The following is a 20,898-nucleotide window of genomic DNA, read 5'->3' on the forward strand; positions in this document are numbered from 1 at the left end:
AATTTCCAGGACATGCATATTGGCACAACATACCAAACTACTTAAACAAAATCCTGATCCTGCCATGCATGTGCCTGATGCTGTGTCCAGTGGAGCCAGGAGTTTGTACTCCACACATTAACCGTCACTATATAATATTGGCAGTTCATAAACACTACCTCCAAGCTCACCCAATCGACCAGCAGATTTTTTTTTTTTCCTATGTCATACCAATCCCCTTACATGATAGTTGGTGAGGGTGTCCCTGTTGCAGAACAATCCAACTCCAAAGGACTATGGAGAATCACAATGTAGTCCAAGAGCTCATCCCCACCTTCCACAAATGGAGGGACTGTAAGAGAGAAAAATCCATCAACAGAAACATTTAAGCATTAGAAATGTCATAAAAGTCTATCTCAAATAGTAATGTTAAAAAAAAAAAAATCTTGACATCTATCTCACTTTGGGACACGTACAGATTTGCAGTTCATCACTGTTCCTTTTTGAAGGGAAACATCTACCCAATGATATTTTGTGGCTTCAAATTACTCTTCTCATTCTTTTTTATTGTTTCTTGTTTGTTTGTTTTTTTCCAGATTCTGTCTGAACAAACTTGTGAATGGGGTGTGTGTGCAGGGAGAACTCTTACCACCCTCTGTCAGCAGAAGGTGAAAACAAAGGTGCAGAGGACCCTCTTCCAGCTCCTCTTCACCCTGTCTCATTCTCTCGCAGGAGTGGCTGGACTGGGGAGGAAGCACTGCCATATAGCTCCTCCCAGCTTCTTCACTGACTAGCAAGACCAGTGAGATATAACTGCAGCAGCATAATGGATGCTCTACATCTGCATGCAATAGTATGCAACTATTGAACTGCCTTCAAGAGGGCAGTTCAAAGCCTAAAAATCAAGCCTTTAAAGTTCTTAAATAAACCCTTCCATGTCAGGAGAATGTGATTAACATTTGTATAATTCATTTGCCTAGAAACATTCAGAAGGGACTGCTGAGATTCAGACTGTGGTAAAGGACTCAATGGAAAAAGAAGAAAAAAAAATCTTCTTCATGAAAGGTTCAAAATTTGCACAACACAGCTCAAATTCAGAGAAAGGTGTTCTTCCCCCAGAGGCAACTACTCAATGATATTTTTTAATGGATTCCTTTCACATCTATGATTTTCTTCCAGAAAGGCAAGTTAGAAGAATTTTAAAGGTTCGCAAGGATAATATTTACCTACCACATGCACGAAAACTCTTCAAGAACTAACCTGAAAGAGTCTTCAAGCTGTCCCATAAACCTGGACAGAAAAATTGTGCAGTGCCCAGGTTTAACCAAGTATGCAACTTGACTAAGCAATGTTTCATATAACGATACTAACAAAAATAAAAGCATGCTTTATTAGATTTATAGAAATCTGATAAATCAGTAGTTCTGTTGCTCACACACCTAAGATTTCAACTTCATATCTGATTTCTTGTTCTCCAGCTATGCTTGTGGCCACACACAAATACTGGCCCCGATGAGCCTCAACAGCGTTCAGAATCTCCAGCTTCTTCCCACCAGATACAACAAGGAGGTTGTCACTTGATTTCACAGGCACACCATCTTTTAACCAGGTAAGGAGAGGCGGAGGGTTGCCAGCAGCTTTACACTCTAGCGTCAGTGAATTGCCAGCAACCACCTGCCTGTTCTGGGCTGTGTCAGCATCGCCCTCAATTACTGGAGGAACTGTAGAAAGGAAACAATATATTGCAAGTGATTAATTCTGTAGCCAGAAAATGTATTAAGAGCAAATGGGTTAGTTCCTCTCCACTCACTTTGGCTCTATATGCCATTATGTCACGCACAGTTTCACATGAGAATTTGCTGCTGGGGCAAGCCAAGACAAAGGGGAAACAGAGAAGTCAAACGATGTAGTTCAATATTGACCAGTTGTATAAAATAGAGGATATGCAGGGCTTTGAGCCGGAAGAACCAAATCTGGAGGTCTTAAAACGGTACGCGAAAGATCCCACCCAGAGTGGGTATTTCAGATAACTGTTGTTCAGCATGCACATGCAAGAAAGAGAAAAGATACATGGAGAAAAAATAGTTTTGATACTTCACTAAAGCATGGTATCAAGGCCCCTAAAGTCAAGATTTTTTTGAGAGTCACAAAAAGCACAGGGTGTAAAGCTCCCTCTACATAGTCCTGCTAATACAGGCCAGTCTTTAAATGCAACAATTGACTGCTGTTCACCCTTGACAGGCCTGCAAAGGCTGCTGACGTTATGAAGTCAGAAAAGCTTTCAAAACCCATTTCCTGTAACACAGCAAATAACCAAGTTCTACAAGCTCTTGCTTACCATAGACATCCAAGTCATATATTTTTTCAGCAGCTCCAGCAGCATTGGTCACGTGGCAAGTGTACTTTGCAGAATCTGATACTTGGGCCCGAGGTATCTGCAGGAATTGCCCTCTATCCACATACAGAGCTCGGGGGCTAGAAATAATTGGGCGTCCATCTTTGTACCATGTAATGGTAGGAACAGGGATTCCCTTGGTTTCGCATTCCAAATTTATAAGATTGTTAAGAAGCGCCGACACCTCTGTGGTAATATTCCCTCCTTTAATACTAGGAGGGACTATTTCAAAAGACAGAACAACAGTATTAAAGCCTTAGTATACAAGTCTGTGTAGATTTAAACAGATTAAACATTAGAATGCTGTAAGGATAGGAGATTTTAGCTTAATCAGACTTCCAACCCTTCCTGGCGTTTTTGTTTGGTTTTTTCCCCCAGCAGAGTTATACCTGTACAATTCTCTGGGGTACACTGAGAGGTGAAAGCATGAAGAGAACACAACATAAATGGAATCTAACATCAAAGGGCCACCATATACCAAAGAAACAAGTGCCACAGCAAGGGCCACTGCAAAGCATTGCTGCCCCACTAGAGGTACCTGGGAACATTTTACCTTCTAGGCTCCAACATATGCCAAGTTAGGACAGCTGGGCCTCCATGTGTCCTGCAATGCATTTGGGCATGGCTCTGCCTCTTCCCTGTCTCTGAGGGGGAAAGAGCAATCCCTGTGTACCTTGGGAGGTGCATCCTCCCAACAAGGAACAGCAACCCGCTATTTAAAATACCAAATACATCCAAGAGCCTCTATGACTGGAGTGGGAACTGCTCAGTACTCAAAACTTCTGAAGATGAAGTCACTTACTTTGAGACTAAATATGAGCTTAACAGTCTAGCTTTATGCTCCTATTTTTGAAAGTTTTGGCCCATAGTCATTTCCCTTGCTCGCTAGGCAGCAGTACTCAGATTTTTCTAGCAAACAAGCTCTGGTGTAAATCAGCCAATATAAAGAGTTCGTAAATCTCTGCAGAAGTAATAAAAACACAGTGCAATTGGCAACAACTAAATTCACGATTGCTGAAAGTACCAGACACATCTGGCAGACACATTAACTCCTCTGCTGCCAAACATGCTCAGTATATCCTAGACTTCCACTGACTTCCATAATGTTCATTTAAAATACCACTGCAGAAATGTAAAGCAAAGTGTCAGAATGGATCTACACCTATGAGATGGGTCTTGTAGATTATCAAACTGTGATGAAATATTTTCCTAATTAAATAATTTGTGTGCAAAATTTCACAAACCTATAAAATACGCTGAAACACACCCAGTTCAAAGGCGAATGCATTTCTCTATCAGCAAATGCCTTCATCCACAGAGATAGGGAATGGTTTTAGCATGGTGGTTTGGGAAAATATCAAAGCCAAAAGTAGGGCTAAACAGCTAAAACGAAGTAAGAACTAGCAAGAATTAGCATCTAGGTTCCTCACTTACTCCATGGGCTTCCATTTGTCCAGCCAGGATTAATGAGAAATTTAAAAGTAAAGAGATATTCCATTCTACTATCACAAATTCACCTCTCTCTTCTGAAGAACCTCAAGTAAGGCCTACTCATCTGTGAGGATTTTATTTGTGTGGGGTTTTTTATTCGTCTAATCTCACAACAGCTACAATCACCTGCAAGTCCTCACAGCATTTTCTTTGTTCCTGATGGAAAAAGACTTCACTATGATTGGTGTACAGACATATTTCCACGCATGTGGTTGCTCCATGCTTCAGAAACATCCCAGATGAGGGAAATAATGTATTATAACTTCACAGTTATCAGAAGAAGAGACACAGTCTTCAGAAGCAAATCCATAGCAAATGAGGACTCATCAGCTTAAGGGCTCACAGATTCAAACTCCTACACTTCACACTCTGGGCACAAGAGTGTTATCTCACCTATAGATTTCTGCACTTGTTTCCTCCTAATCTCTGCTAGCACTGAGCTCTCTCAGTTTTCAGGTCTGACTGGGCTTTCACACATTCTTTGGCTTCCAAATTGAAAAACTCTTCCTCTTGTCTCCTTTGAAGTCTTCCTTCAAAAGCTACTTCTTCCTTCTTCCATGAAACTTTCCCCTCCTTTTCTCCCAACTGATAATCTAAATTACACTAAACTTATCTAGACTAATCACAGGAATTGTCTGCTCTCCGTGTCTTTGCTAAGACTCCACTGCTGGTAAAAACACAAAAGTATACTCAGTGTGCTATAAACATGGTTATCTCATGCTAGTATTTATTCTCTTGTTATAAATGACCTCAATTTATACCAATTTAAGCAAGATGACACACCACACTACTTGAAGATCATCTGGACTATCCTTTTCCAAAGACTATTTGGGTCTGGTTCTTACTGGTTTTGCACTTTACTTTATACTTTTGCACTAACTTTAACTTATTCCTAGCTGAATTTACTCCTAGGACTAGGTTAAAAAAAATAAGACCATAAGTGTATTAAAATAAAAAAAATCTTCTAATTAATTTTCTCCTCCCTAAGACAGATCAAAATAATGAAGCCAATGTGATAATAAAACAATGCAGTTGACACTAATTAATAGCAAAATTTGAGAAAGGTCTTCAAGATTTTTGGCTTTCACCAATTAGAAACTAATAAAAAGCACATAAAAGCCACTTAAAGGCCAAGCTTGCAAAGACTACATCCATACTTAACTTGACACACAAAAATGCTCAAAAATATCACTTTGTCAACAGATGAGTATTAATTTATGTTTATACACAAATTTTGCAAGATCAGAACCTTAATTTATATTTGTCTGAGCATCTCCATTCAACAAAGAAATCTTATGAATAAAATTAAAGGATCTTGTAGGATCAGGTATTCTATAAACTTACCATGGACGATCAGCCTGACCTCCTTAACTTGTTTGCCAGCAGTATTGGTGGCGCTGCACTGATAACGACCTTTGTCAATCCTTCGAGCACTCTTTATGTGTAGAACTTGATCTTTGTCCAGAAGCTCAACATTGGGATCACCCAAAAACAAAGGCCTGGAACAGAGATTATTTTGCTTCACAGAACTCTGACCCCATCATTATTAACTGACAGTAATAAGAAGGGGTACTTTAGTGGCAGTAATTGTACCATTAAATAATACCATTTAGCACTAGAGCAACAGCATTAATCTGAAGAGCCACCATAAAGTGACAAACTATTATAATTAACTTTATTCCTGGTTTTTAGAAGAAACCAAAACACAAAAGTACTTTACTTAGGTCGTCCAGGGTGCCAGCATCAGAGCACCAGAGTCCTACTCCTGATGTCAGTTTCTTTATCTAATTACTTAGGTCATGACAGACCTTTGCTGATAATGAAATGTCTGCATTTACTAGATTAAAGTGTCAACATATCAATACCAAAGAATAAGGAATTGTCACATCAGAATATCTGTAAGTACTAGCCAATGCCTATACTGAACTACATTGTTAAACACCAACACTATTTAAAAACATAGACCATTTTGTTTTTCAGCCAATATTTAAGCCACCAAGAATTCTCTTGGTATGCTACCCTGGAAGCTGACACGAAGAACTGAAACATGCAGGCTACAAATGTTTTAAAACCTTTAATGTATATATGCAGAACTGTACAAGGCGCTAGCTAGAAAAATGTTTGATATGGGTACTGTCTACCAATGAAAAAAATCATGTCAGCAAAACAACTGTATTTTAACTAATGATATGTTTAAAGTAATACAGATACAATAAACTAAAAAAAAAAAAAAAGGTTACATTTGTCTTGGTTCAAGTATTGTCTGGCTTCAAATACTGTAAATCTGCTCTGCAAGTGCCAGTGTCAGTAATGGGACACTTCACAAAGAAAAGCAGGATGCTAACTTTTGATTAAAGAACTTACCACCCCACACCACCACAAATTTTATCCGCTGACAATAACTTCACACTAAGTAGTTAAAAGCTGAGCTTGCTGGTACAGTGCATCTTCTTCCTCTACATTCTAAGGGAGGAATAACCTAGACACAAACCACAAAAGCTATAATACACTTACTTGCCGTCTTTGAACCAGTGAACGTCAGGAAAAGGGAAGCCTTCAGCTCTACATTCCAGACTGATTTCCTGGTTGAGGATGACTGCAATTTCACCAGGGGTATCAGCACCTATTATACTTGGTGGAACTTTAAAAAGACAAACATTACAGGAAGAACTGGCATTTAACCAGGAAGGTATGCTATGAAACTAGAAGAAATGCAGTAGTGGATCATGCTGTTCCCTTGAAAGAACTTTAGTTTTCACTGCAAAGTGACTCCTGCTAGATCACAACATAATTTCTACCATGACAAGCACTTCCACACTTGTGCTGGTGAATTGTACATAAGAAGACTATGTGAGACTTAATGTATGACTACTACGTTAGACTATGTACACCCAAGATACACCTATGTTAGACTACTGTACACCCAAAATACAAAAAGTAGTACCAAAGAACAAAATCCCAAAATGAAAAGCAGTATTTTGTCTGTGTTACTACAAGAATGGCAAAATTTCAGTCTTCAAAAGCCACCATGAAGAGTGCTTCAGCAGCCAATATTTAATGGGCAGTGAGAGGAAGAATTCATTTATAATAAATTGAAATTTAATGGCTTCTTAAGTATCAACTGTTTTTCAGATCCCCACCTTAAAAAAAAAAAAAAAAATAAAACAACCAAAACCACGGAACTAACCTAGTATATCTAGGTTAAACAGCTTCTCAGAACTTCCTGCTATGTTTATGGCTTTGCATGAATATTGTCCAGCATCATCAGTAGCAGCTTTAAGGAGCTTCAGTATCTTCCCATTGTGCAAAATCTGGAGAGTACTGCTTTCCACAACCTTAAAAGAACCCGAGACATTAGCCTTACATGATCCAAGTTACATCAGCCAAATATCACACTCGGATTTTTAAAGGAAAATGGTATTTTTAGTCTAAGGATAATCTGTTTCCCCTTTCAGTTACAGCACTAATCTCCTCAACTTCCGCAATCTATTCAATATGACTTGTAGCTCAACATGCAATAGAGTGGGAAAACCAAAGAAATTCTTCGTCCATCAGTAACGGTCAGTCACAAAGGTGCATAAAGGGGTCTCGCCTCATCTTAAACTATCACTTAGAAGCTACAACTAGAAGTATAGGACTCAAGGATAATCCTGAGGAATTCAAATCACCTCCAAGAGTTCTTATTTCTCCACCTACAGAATGAAGAAAATACCATTATTTGTCCCCTCTGCAAGGACTCTGCCATCTACAATACTGGGAGATTGTTAAAGCTAATTCCTATGGGAATCTTGAAAATAAAAAGTTTACTTTTGACTTACTGAACATCTGAATTAATGGATTAGCCATATTTAGTTGGCTTTCTGTGTGGGTGTTCTTAGTGCAGTTTAAATTTAGGTAGAGGCATGTACGTGTATTTACTTTAAATGAGTTCTCATACCAAACACTCAAAAGTCAACACAAAACTGACTGATGATGGCTATGTTATTTCAATTAGGTTAATCATACATACCTGGATATCTTCTTTATACCAGGAGATGATTGGGAAGGGGTTACCAGATACTTCACAGAAGAGACTTACAGGGTGATGAACAACTACAGATGTATTTGTCACCTTTTCTTGATCTCTAATTTCAGGAGGAACTACAAGAAAGCTTGAAGTCATGTATTAAGCCTTCTATTGCAGTGATTTTCAACTTCCTCCTTCCCCTCAATTCAAGGACCACTGTAATCTAAATTTCTCAGACCCTTTTCATTCCCTCCCCAACGTTTCCATTTGCCTTTTGGCTCTGGATATATCTCCCTGTGTCCTTTCTTCTCTTTCTCAAAAAACAGAGTCTTCTCTTGCCCAGTAACAGACTCCCAGGGAAATTCACTCAAACACAATCACCATCAACATTTTCAGAGAATAATCTTAAAATTTAATCTTAAATTTAATCTTAAAATCCCATGTTATTTGCTTAGTATACAAAGACAGCAGATTCCAGAGAGTCATCCTTCCTCTTCACTGCTCCAGTCATCCCCAAGAACATCTGCCTATCATTTGTCCCACTACGAATTCAAAGAGAATTGCCTTATGTGGTAGATTAGAAAGTTCAAACCCTATTGATGATCCCTGCTCACACAACATGGAATTCCGCTTTTCTCAGAATAAAGATAAGGGTATAATCCTGCTCAGGCATCATAACTAACTATCATGGGAAGTGAAGAAGGCTGGAATAAAAATACTCTGTAAGAAGCAAAATATCTCAAGGCCATTTGTAGAGTTTCTATTTTCCAATTAGGATTCTGGAAGAAGAATATCAGGAGCAAATATTCTCCTATTCTATGTTCATTCCGATAAATAACTTTTCTCATATTTATATTTGAAATGCAGATCTATCACCCAATCTTTAATTTCTACAGTACAGAAGTCTTCATTTGTTATTTGCATTAAAGTTTTCAAGTATAACTAGAGCCCTCTACAAATGAGATGCACCTAGCTCTGAGCAAAGCAAAGTGGTTTGTGCATAAAGTCACAGAGAACAGAAACAACAGCAAAAATATAGAGTACCAGAATAATAGAAATGCAAGTATTCAGATTAGATTTTATAATTCAACTGCACATGGGCAGATCTGGGGGATGCAATTTTCAACAATAAAAGGGAAGATGTTCTCAAAAAACAGTTCCCCAATAGTTGTATTTATTATTTACCATAAACTTTCAGGTTATATTTTCTTTCTGTGCTTCCAGCTTCATTGGTTGCCACACAGATATACTCTCCATTATCAGAAGGTGTAACAGAAGCTATGATCAGCAGTGTCCCATCATCCAGAATTGAAATCCCTGGTTCACTGCCTGTCACCTCTCTTCCATTACGCAGCCATTTGATGACAGGCTTTGGAATACCTAACAAGAAAAAGGTGAAACTTCAACAAATGGTTCACTCAGCTCAGAACAGGAAAGAGTCAAACAATTCCCACTGCTTGCTGGAAGTCTTACTGGCAAGGACAATGCACAGGGAGGCCGTGAGCTTTCAAACTCAGAGGAAGCCCTGACTGTTACAGTATGATTTTAACATTAAAAATCTTAGTCCTAAACATTATAATATGCTTGTTGGCTAGCAATGACTTTTCACAGAACTTCCGCACACGGTGGTTATTTAAATCACTGTTAGTTTGAATTTTTCCACATAAAGTATACATAGAAAATACTGTGCAGATTGTACATTTTTACTATGACAACAGGTACACAGAAACTTAGTAATTTTCAATGGTCTACAGAAAAGTATACTTTTGTCACTAAAGGTGGTAACAATGATACACACCTTTTGCTGGGCATGGGAATGCAATGCGTTGATTTGCCACTCTTTCTTGAAAGGGACTATTGTACGGAGGGTCCAGATCATCGATAGTAGGAGACTCTGAAAGAAAATTAGACCCCAAAAAAAATTCTTGACCTCTGCTCCCAAACATGAAAATACGGTCTGGCAATACATAACACTTCTAAGTGTGTCTCCTTCACACAAGGTCAAATTCCAATAACACCCTTTACACATTGATGAAGTGTACTATACAAGCAGTCTTGATTTCAGTGGGAATATTTAGGAAGTAAGCAGTACAAAGAGGCTTTCAAATTTGACTGAAACTGGTTCTCTCTAAAACCCACTATATTTGTTTTGAAGGTAGAGACAGTGTTTCTGCAAAATCTGAAAAATACTATTTAAATTGTTTTTTCTCATACCACATATTAGTACTACTTCCATCCTTTGTTCTTGCATCTTATTTTAAACTTGTGTGCAGACTGAGACTATACAAAGAATATTATTTATAACTAAGTAAAGTTACTGGCAGTTCTTTGTTTGTAACAAGCAGTTCTCAGCACCTCTAATCCAAAGGGATCGGAATGTTGTCTTTAGACTATTACAAAGAAGAAATAATTCCTGCTCAGCTTAAGTCAGCCATGCTACATTGATGTATGTCAGCCCATCAAGTGAGGAGTTATACTACATATTTAAATTGGCACATTGACCACTGTTGCCCCGTCACCATTTCAATAGCATAGTAACTGATTAAGTGAAGAGCTCAATCTCAGCTCATGCAAAATTCCAATTCCATTTAAAGCTGTGACACCAGGCTTTGAGGTTCAGAGACAGTCTCTGAAAATGTAAGACGCTGAAAACAGTCTCTGAAAACGTAAGAACACACAGAAATAATGTTTGAAAAAGAGGTTTCTCATACCGGAATCTGATTTTAATTACCTACTACAAAACCAAATCATAAGTAGCTTAAAGATTTTTTTATTAAAAAAAAAAAAGTATTTTCCTATTCTAATCTTCCTTAGTTAACATCAGAACATAACATCTAAAACAGATTTGGATTTTGCATCATATAACAGTCAACAGCAAAGAGCATTGCTCTCCAAAACATAAACCAGACAGCACTAGCATGAAATTATACCTAGCCAGGGCAGGAGGCAAGATTACAGCCCTAACATAAATACCTTGAACTTGTACTGTTATCTCCAACGTGTCACTGCCCGCTATGTTACTAGCGACACACTTGTAGATTCCGGCATCAGGAAGCTGGATGTTGCTGATGCTTAGAGCTCCATCCAGGCTGTGGATAAACTCCCCACCATCTATCGGCACAATGCTTCTGCCTTTGAACCAAGTGATTGTTGGGGGAGGGATCCCCTGGGCGCTGCAGGGTATGTCAACTCTGTGGCCAGCTTGGACTTTCAAAACTCGAGGCCCACGCTGTATCTTTGGAGGAACTAAGGAAGACAAGTTTAGTCCATAGTAATGTGAAGAAAATAGTCATTCTTAAGGCTGAAAGAGTTAGGGTTGTTCAGCCTGGAGAAGAGAAGGCTCCAGGGAAACCTTATTGTGGCCTTTCAGTACTTAAAGGGAACTTAGAAGAAAGATGGGGACAGACTTCTGAATAGGGCCTGTAGCAATAGGGTAAGGGCTAACAATTTCAAACTAAAGGAGGGTAGAATGAGACTAGATATAAGAAAGAAATTTTTTACAATGATGGTGATGAAACACTGGAACAGGTTGCCCAGAGAGGTGGTAGATGCCCCATCCCTGGAAGCATTCAAGGTCAGGTTGGACGGGGCTCTCAGCAGCCTGATCTAGTTGAAGATGTCCCTGCTCATTGCAGGGGGGTTGAACTTGTTGACCTTTAAAGGTCCCTTCCAACCCAAACTATTCTATGATTATATGCAATTCTTTTCTGGTTTTGTCATTTTAGAAAATGTCCTTCTTTATTCACTGAAACCACATTCCCTCAGGTGACTAAGAAAGCAGACCTGCATGTTCTCTGCTTTAGATAGGATGTATGATACCCTACTGCTTAACTTATTTGAAGAAGCTACATTTCAAATTCTACTGCATGACTTCCACATGAGTAGCGTAATATTATTATACTGAGCACGTTTGAAGAGCTATGGGTACTGGCTCTTCAGAACACAAAATAGTTCAAAAGCTTTTATGATAAAGTTAATTACATTTTCCTTTTGACATTTTAATTTCCTTCCTCTAATCCCTGATCTTTGTATGCTTCTAAACACAAGTTCAGACAAGGAGATAAAATATAACTGGAAGATATTTTGCTGTTCCTAAAGAATAATATAAATCCAACATAACTTTTCTGCCACAATGTTTTTCTTTCCAAGGATTGTTGACAATAAAAAGACTTATAAAGAACATCTGAAACAATAACAAGTGCCATTTTTCCAGACTCCCTGTTAATGTACAATTACAGATAAACAAAGATGTACACTGATATCAGACTTCTCTATACAGACAACCAGACAGTAGTCTGTTATAGGCATTGTAATTGAATTAGCGTAGTCTGAACATTTCAGAGCTGCTGGGGGCAGGAGTTCCAATCTGGTACCTTTGTGGTATGTGGTCCACTTCAAAGACGTGTGCTGGCAATGGGCATTGGCAGCAACACTTCCAAACTATACATGAACCACAGGAGAACTATCTATACATCCACAATTGCTATTGACGAGCCTCGTCTGGGCTGTGCCAGGCTATGGCTCCTGCACCCACCCTCCTATGTGCTGTAGTGCTGGCAGGAGGTACATGTGCCACAACCTGTGTTTCTGATACAGGTAAGGAGGAATGAATGAGAGAGAACAGAGCTAACAACACGTGACATTGTGTAAATGGCTGAGAGACTGGGGCACCAGTAAGGGGAGAGTAGGAGAGAGACTAAGGAGTGAGAATGTGATGATCTATGGTAAGAAGGAGAGGGAAGGGGACATGGGTCCTAACTTGAGCAAGAGCAACTAGATACCTTCATGGAGGGGGAGGAAGGTGGGCACAAGCACAGGGTGCTGGTTTGAACTGAGAAAGTACAGTAAGATGGGTTAAGGTATTAGTTTGTGAAGGTGGGTACAGCAGAATGTATATGCATATAGCTGTGCATCAAAACAGAAGCAGCTGCCTATCCACAGGTGGCACAGCTGCACACTGCCTTCACTACCACCTGAGCAGGTGTGCAAGCAAATTTTGACATTCACTACCAAAAGAGTTTGGATATGTAATTCCCATCAAGTTGGTGGGATGTTGACACCTGTAAGCCTCAGCCAACTTCGCTATTCTCAGCCACTGTTTGCAAACTTACTGCTGAGAAACCTCTTGCACAGAGAGCATCCAGGTGCATTAGAACAAGTTTTCAGTTCTTAAAATCACTCTGGCCAACTTAAAAAGAGTCAAATGTCATATTGTGCTATAATTCTTTCATGAGTCTAAGGAATATTAAAGCAAGGAGGGGTGTGTGTATATATATGTATACGTCTGTGTGTGTATAAAATATTTCCTTTCCACATAATCAATAACAATTTGCATATGAAGATAATTTGACCTGAAAGAATATAGGTCAATAGTATTTAATGTACATAAGGAAAAACATGTGAAAAGCTCTGCATGATGGCAAATTCCATGCGGAAACTTGCAGATGATTATCCTTTAACTTAAAACTTACCATGTACACTTAGCTTCACTGACTGAGTCGCATTCCCAGCAATATTTGTGGCTACACAGATATAAATTCCACTGTCTGAAACTTGTGTCTCACTGATCTCCATTGATCCTGAGGGTAGGAAAGTGTGTCTGGAAAAATAAGCAGCAGATACACTGTATAAACATGTATTGAAAGGTGAATGACCTCTACTTACACATTGCTAATGATTGCTATGGGCTAAAATAACACCATTCCACAAGGCACATTGAGCTGTGCCATATTACTAAACCATGACTTACATTTACTCATTTTTCTAACTCTTTACTGAGCCACTACATTCAGAATACACAGCAAATATTTAAAATATAAGATTCAAATTACAAAATCTGGTTCTAGCTACTTACAGGACATATTAAAATCTGTCTTACTTCTAGAAATTAAAAAAAAAAACCAAACCACCAAAAAAATCCAAACAAACAAAAAAACCCCAAAAAAACCAACAAGTAGAGAAATGGAGCTCTTCAACCTCCTGTCAAAAATTTTTGCTCAGCCCAGGTCAGCAGGGTCATAAAGTTAAACAAAGATACTACTTCATCCTGGCAAAAAAATGTTACGTTGATTCAAGATGGAAGAGGGGGTTCTGAAGAGTATTCTGATTCCAAACTGCCAGTTGTGGTGTTTATAGAAATTGTCATTATTCATCAGTAAACAGTTAACTACATAGCATTAATTTTTACTATAGTTCCAGTCACAGGCCTGTAACATTACAAGATACATTGGCCAGCTAAGCCAAAATCTTCTTATGTAGAAGTCAGAAGTAACAGAAATAGGGAAAATAAATGAGGAGGGAAGAAAAAGTGACAGCTAAGAATTGACAAGAAGAAATTCAAGTCTAGCACTCAACGTTATATACAGAATTTAGGCAAAGTTAGTTGGTAGGAATTGGCGGTATCATCTGTATTCCCTTCTCTGGCACTATCTAATTGGGACAATGTTATCATATAGGCATAAATGGTGAATTTTGGGATTGCAATGGCCCAAAGAGATGAATGGAAAGAAAGTGAAGTGTATTTCCTCCAGGCCACCCAAATCTGTCTGATATTATGATTCCTCTCTGCTGCCCATATCTTTCCAAACCTTTTTTTTTTTTTTTTTTAATAACCCCAAAAGATAGATTGTTGGGACAACTTATCTTCCATTATTTTGTCCACTAATTACATTTGCTTTCTGATAAAAGTTTCTTCATTTCTGATTTCACTCTTTTTTTGTTTACTGGTCACATTTCTAACATCATCTTTGGGTGGTCTCAAACAATTTTGTTTGGACTAATTCTTTAACTTTTGCTGACATCTGTAAACAATTTTATGGAATGGGCTGAGCTGGACTTCTGCTACTCCAGACAACTTGGATATCTCCACAACAGCCATGAGCAAGTAGCCTAATTTATCAATGTCTCCTGAGGTAAAATGAGAACAAGTAAGGGACCAAGAATGAGGATTCAGTAGTGCTTGCAACGTGCTCACAGGACACAGCAGAAAATTTCACACAGATTACTAACAACAAGTCAACTCTCTGTCCACGAGCCTCCTTCACCAAATATGCTGGCCCAGCAGCTATCAGTTGCTGAGGCTGTTGCAGACTCGCTGGAATGGGTGGCTCTGAGGTGCAGATTTGGCCACAAGGGAAAGAGGCTCGCCTTCAGGTCTGTACGATTCCTTAATGCAGCTCAGACACTGGCTGACTCCTTCCTCTTGGTTCAGTGAGACACACTAGACAAGGGGCACAGCAATCACTACAGTGTGCATTTGGCCAGTGTTACCATTTCCTGGTTTATGAATACAGCTGTAGCCTTTACCCCTTCTGAGGTATCTTGAAGACTAGAAAGCACAAGCATACCCCGTGACAGCACCCAGCACTTCAACTGAGAACATACAGAGAATAATCACCTGCTCGTTTCCTCTCTTATTTTGTACCATACTAAAATAAGGAAGAACTCCAATATGGTGGCCCATGCTGTATACAAGACAGTCCCAACCCTTCATTCTCTAAGGCTGTCAACATTTTTATGAGCATTTAGCTAAGTTTCCACATGTTCAGGAATATCTGGAGAGTTTTTGGATCCAAAATGCAGCAAGCAATGAGCCCTTGTGAGCACTCCCAAACATTTATCATCATCTGTATTCTACTGGCAGCCCAGACTTCATATGAATAACAGACAATGCTCCCCTGAGCATAAATATGAAGTGCTTAAGAAAAGAAAAACAGTTTTTAAACATTTATAATCAGGCACAGATTATGTGGGTCTCTGGGCACCACCGCAGTACAAATATAACAGGATCTCTTTTGTCTTGGCCTCCTGAGATTGCGTATAAACACTCACTGGAATGGAAGCTGTACAATGATGCGTGGTCTTAGTATCTGGAAAGGGACATATGCTTGGTTTGGGAAAGAGAGTTTCAAGACCTAGTAAAACAGAGTCCTCATGCAGGACAACTTAATACCTTCTGATTGATCATGTGGCAATTAGAAATTATATACCCATCCAAAATCTTGAAAGTTTAGATGCAATTTCACTTTTCTTTTGTTTTCATCAAACATTGTTACCTTGGAGAGAATGGAGATATGAGCTGCATTTCTTTGGCCCAGGTAATTATAGGGGGTGGCAAGCTCTTTACTTCACATGGAAGTGTGACATCTTCCCCTGCAATTACTGAGATCTCTATGGGTTTATCGTATGCATTTCCTTGCTGGTCTCCAGGCCTGGATACTCTAGGTTTCACTATAACATGGAACATGTTAAGAAGCTGCAATGAATATATGTATTTGTACAAATGTAACACCATACAATTTTACTTCAGTTTAAACATCTACTTATCAGGTATATAACATTACAATCCTATTTTTAATAACATGTCTGCACTAGACATAAATCACTGTAATGCTGATGTACAGTGCCTGTACCTCAGACACTGGCTGATGCCTACATGCAGTACCACAAATACCAGCAAGACTGCACTATCTACCCAAAAAGCTGGATAGCCACAGATACATGTAGTTCATGCATAAACTGAGCTCTGTATTGCATAGGTAGTTTGCAACCAATACCAGAACTATGTTACTCTACAGCACCAATACCTACAAGCCATTAAAGCCTTGCAGAGCAAGCCTACACCTAAATCAATTTTTTTCTAATATTGGGAGATGGTAGGAAGCTTTGGGACTGATAGGATTAATGGACCTTCATTCTTCTAACAGCAGGGACTTCTATTCCTATACAGGTATTTCCTATTCACTTCCATAAAAGATGAATTATGATCAGCCGAAGATCCTAGTCCATGAACTCAAGGTAACAGGTATCAGGAGGTTTTAAGAGAATCATAACAGCTGAAGGATAGGCCTTTCAGTAACAGCCATTTGTAAAATTGGCTACTATGTGGATCCAGTGATCTAGGACAAAGTCAAAAGCACTAATTACGGATTAGTTTAAATCCCGTTTGCACTGTGGGTATCCTTGTTCACAATCCACCTCAGTGGGTTTTACCATCTAAAGTAGAATGCAATGGGGGTAGAGAGACAATGACACTATACTTGATTTTAGCTCGTACATACCATAGACGGTCAGCTGGACTTTCCGTGTAGCATAACCAGCAGCATTTGTTGCAGTGCACACGTATTCCCCAGTCTCTTCACCCCCTGGTGAAACTACATACAGACTTCCATCAGACCCTGCAGAAAATTTCACATTGCTGGAAAGAATTACTTCTCCTTTCTGTAGAAAGAAGAAGAAGAAGAAGAAAAAAAGAGAAGTCCATAGTGCCTGGATCTTCCAAAAATCAATTACAATCATTTAATTAAATAAAAGCTAAAGCTTACAGAGATAGAATAAAATCTAATGAAAACATGAAAACTATTAAAGGAATACAAGAATGTTAGTTACTGTAATATCTCCCCTGGCTTATCACATTGCTGTGACCCATTCATATGAAGACTGCTGTATTTTTAATATATCACCAGGTCAGATTTTTCACTGTGAAGTATGCTCCATGCTCTTTATTGCAGTTCTGTAGACCAAATGATTTGCAGGCAGTCTGACTAAACTGAGCAGTATTTTAATTTATATTACAGTTCTCTTCTATTGTTCATGGCTGAGACAGACAAAGTATTTTGAATTAACTAAGAAGCCTGGCCACAGAATTCCATCCATACAAATTAAGTAACTTCAACTAACTTTTCACACTCCTTGAGTGTCACTGTCTAAGCAGTAACAACAGCAGAAGCACAGGGATTCTTATGCAGAAAACTTGGTACTTTTTACAAACCCCAATTTTTAAAGCAAATTTGAGATTTCAACTGTGTTAATTTTGACATTGATTTCTGATGTCAAAATATCTTGTCAAGGACATGATTGAAAAGTAACAGATGGTTAACCCCAGAATGCCATTCTTAGACACATTTTCCTCAGAGGAAAAAGTAATCTTAAAAGTAAGGCTCCAAAACAAAAATAAACTTTCAATCTGTGGCAGGTTGCCTAATCTCAAATTATCAACTCACAACAGGAATATGAACAATTTCTAAAGTGTTAAAGACAAAGATACAGCAATAACCAAAGCCCTTACAAACAACAGAACATTGATCTATGGCTGGACCATGGCCAGAAAGCACTGCTCTAAGAAACTAAAGCAGATATGAAGAAATAGAGATTTCCAGGTCCCTCACAACTGGGGCTTTTGACCATGTTTCTGGCAGTTTTTATGACAACTAAATGATGTGTTCAATTCATCTTTCACCATGAACAGCTCAAAGATGAGAAATTACCTTGGACCAGACAATAGATGGCTTAGGAACTCCACTTGCTTTGCATGGTAATGTTACTGGGATTCCTTCAATGGTGCTAAATATCTGCTGTCCATGCTGAATAACAGGCAGAACTAAAAATAAATGCAAACATTAAACACATGCAGAAGACAAATTTGAAACCATGGCACAACTCTTACAATAAAATCCTTATATTCAATTACTGCTTCATACAGGCAGCAGGGTTTGGGAATTTTGAGTCTCTTCTCTGAACCCTAACATTGACAATGACCAGCCACTTTCTCCTCCACTCTGCAGTCTTTCATGACAGAACAAATACCTGTTCATAACAACGCATGTCAGCCATAGGTTGATCACTGGAGTAGGTACATATAGTTTTAAACTAACTGTAGGTATTTCACATAGCTGATCACAATAATTTCAGAAAGTCTTTGTCACAATATCCTTTGACAACATTTTAGGCCAGGCTTCCCGAAACGATACTGTACATGATTGAACCTATACCGCATGTTTCATGAGAATGGGTTCAGCATTTTTGGTGCCAAGTCAATTTCCATCGATGGACAACATTTTGAACAGAGCAGATATGAGAGTGAAGAACTGTTCACACTCCAGGCTTATTTAATATTTGTTATAAATGCTACAAAGTCATGCTAACTGCAGTGATGGTTTCTTGCAGGGACTGTTAGATGAACTTGAATAAAAATATCAGATCACTTCACAAAATCAGTAACAAGACATAACAAGAACCCCAGTTCCCCTACTTAACTGAGCTGGTTTGGAATTAACAATAGAAAAAAGATGATCAGATTTAAGGCTATAAGACCAAAAACTAGATCATTCTAAAAACATACAGATATATTCCCTTCTGTTCTCAAGTTCGGAAATAGGCCAAAAACTAGTGTTGACATGGAAGACCTTATTAGACACCAAGTACTTACCTGTATTAAAAAAATAATAGCTATTCTTAACATAAAAGGATGTTCCATCATCTTCAGTGAAGCTTAAAATAAATCTCCTATGATTAATTTAACACGTGAGAAAATTTCAGGCTGTAAACCATGGAGTGGTTGTGACCTCAGAGTTAATACAAGTATCTTCAGCTGAAATACAGACGGGTTACCACAATACTAACACTTTGTCTTGTTGTCAGTGTAATTTTTGGTACGTTTTAATTAAAGAAAAAAAAGGGGATGGGGAACAACAAAAAAACCAAACACATTTTGCCAAACTCATAATTCATTTTATGTCTAATTCTCCCTTGAGTTGTGCTACCTTATATCAGTTATGAAACCCCCAGACAGTGCTTTTCATGGTTTTCCAGTAAACTTCCATTTGCATCTGTTTTGTTAATAAAGCTAGAGATGAAGACAGCACAGCCAAACCTTTGTAGATGTTTAAAAATGAGGATCTTTTACCATCACAAAATGGTGTTATTTTTATTTTAAAAACAGTCTCAATCACTCAGTTCTTTCCTGTGCAGTGGATCCAATTTCCCACCAAATTACAAAGTAACATCATTACAAAAGAGGAAATTTGAGAAATTAGTATAACTGTAACAAAAAAGCTCTAGTGGGAGCTCCTGTTAGTAAGAAATGCACTCTCATCTTGCATTCAGCACAAAAGCAACAAGACAGCGTTCCTTACCATAGACATTAACAGTAGTAGTTTTGTTGCTTGTCCCAGCAACATTACTTGCCATGCAGGTATAATCGCCGCCATCCTGCAGCCGAACTCTTTCAAGGTGCAGGCTTCCATCACTGCGAACGTTAATGTAGGGATTGGGAACCAGCTGCCAAAAGAGTGATGTAACATTTTACTGAAGAAAATACTTGTTGATAATATTTACTTTGTTATCCAACGTGGCTTTACTTATTTCACATTCTTAAAAATTATATGTTCCTGGAGAATTTTACTAGAGCTTTTCCTACCTTTCATCTTTCATAAAAAAATAATTTTAAATAAGAATTTTGGTAGCACTTCATATTTACTGCTGGTGTGATTAAGATCTGCAATGGCAACTCTGCTCTGCCAGAGCACATACAGAACTGCCACTCATGCTTATAGTCATGCACTGAAGCAAACCCAAAAACTTAGCTGAATTATTTAACTGTGGTTTTTTATCGGTTATTCCAGTAACCCAATCTGATCATAGACCAGCTCTTGATGAGTGCAATGACTTGTTCTAAACCTTCTAACTTTCCATATCCATCAAGTAGAAGAGATCAGCTCTGAAGCATACCATTGTGAAAGATAAGAAAAGTTACAACTTTCCCAAAAGAAGAGTAATTTTTTAAAGTTATATACCCTATAGCAACAACAACAACAACAAAATCAATGAGCTCAGCAACATAGACTTGCCTTACAGAAAGGTTGTTAGAATGCAAAATTGTTCGAGTCATGCCAAGCTCAGAAAAAGCTGCCTTCTTTAAAAATAACTTACTCCAACACTTCCCTTGGAGCGTAGCTTTTGCCGTGAGCTTACAATTACAGGAAACTAGCACTGCTACACAGAGGAATTAGCAACTCAACAAAGAGGATCCTGCCAGTATTTCTCACAGAAGTTACAGCCTGTGCTACTTGGACTTACACACTCTAAAGAAAAGTCCAATGATTCCCAGTGATTCAAAAACTGAGCAGAAAACTCTAGCAAGTGAAGGGTGAAGTAGTGCCAGGGTTCTGCTTGGTGACCATAAACAAAAAAATTTGCTATAATTTTTTAATTACAGCTGTGGAGAAAGGGCTGTAGGGAGAAATTAGTG

At 38.5% G+C, this 20,898-nt stretch overlaps 1 protein-coding gene across 1 annotated transcript in view; it reads right to left on the minus strand.

Annotated features, from left to right (window-relative positions):
• The window catches only part of HMCN1 (hemicentin 1), a 203,021-nt gene that overhangs the window by 90,265 nt on the left and 91,858 nt on the right, over nucleotides 1-20,898 (minus strand). Inside the window, exons 19-33 of the mRNA XM_075509138.1 lie at nucleotides 19,784-19,928; nucleotides 18,137-18,249; nucleotides 16,931-17,090; nucleotides 15,926-16,100; nucleotides 13,343-13,470; nucleotides 10,845-11,117; nucleotides 9,670-9,765; nucleotides 9,057-9,251; nucleotides 7,875-8,005; nucleotides 7,053-7,200; nucleotides 6,380-6,506; nucleotides 5,210-5,364; nucleotides 2,318-2,596; nucleotides 1,419-1,700; nucleotides 223-331 (exon numbers count right to left, since the gene is read on the minus strand). Coding sequence (XP_075365253.1) covers nucleotides 223-331; nucleotides 1,419-1,700; nucleotides 2,318-2,596; nucleotides 5,210-5,364; nucleotides 6,380-6,506; nucleotides 7,053-7,200; nucleotides 7,875-8,005; nucleotides 9,057-9,251; nucleotides 9,670-9,765; nucleotides 10,845-11,117; nucleotides 13,343-13,470; nucleotides 15,926-16,100; nucleotides 16,931-17,090; nucleotides 18,137-18,249; nucleotides 19,784-19,928 — 2,516 coding nt within the window. The remainder of the gene's footprint in view (nucleotides 1-222; nucleotides 332-1,418; nucleotides 1,701-2,317; nucleotides 2,597-5,209; nucleotides 5,365-6,379; nucleotides 6,507-7,052; nucleotides 7,201-7,874; nucleotides 8,006-9,056; nucleotides 9,252-9,669; nucleotides 9,766-10,844; nucleotides 11,118-13,342; nucleotides 13,471-15,925; nucleotides 16,101-16,930; nucleotides 17,091-18,136; nucleotides 18,250-19,783; nucleotides 19,929-20,898) is intronic.

Source organism: Mycteria americana, chromosome 7 (assembly GCF_035582795.1).
Source record: "Mycteria americana isolate JAX WOST 10 ecotype Jacksonville Zoo and Gardens chromosome 7, USCA_MyAme_1.0, whole genome shotgun sequence".
Classification (NCBI taxonomy): Eukaryota; Metazoa; Chordata; class Aves; order Ciconiiformes; family Ciconiidae; genus Mycteria; species Mycteria americana.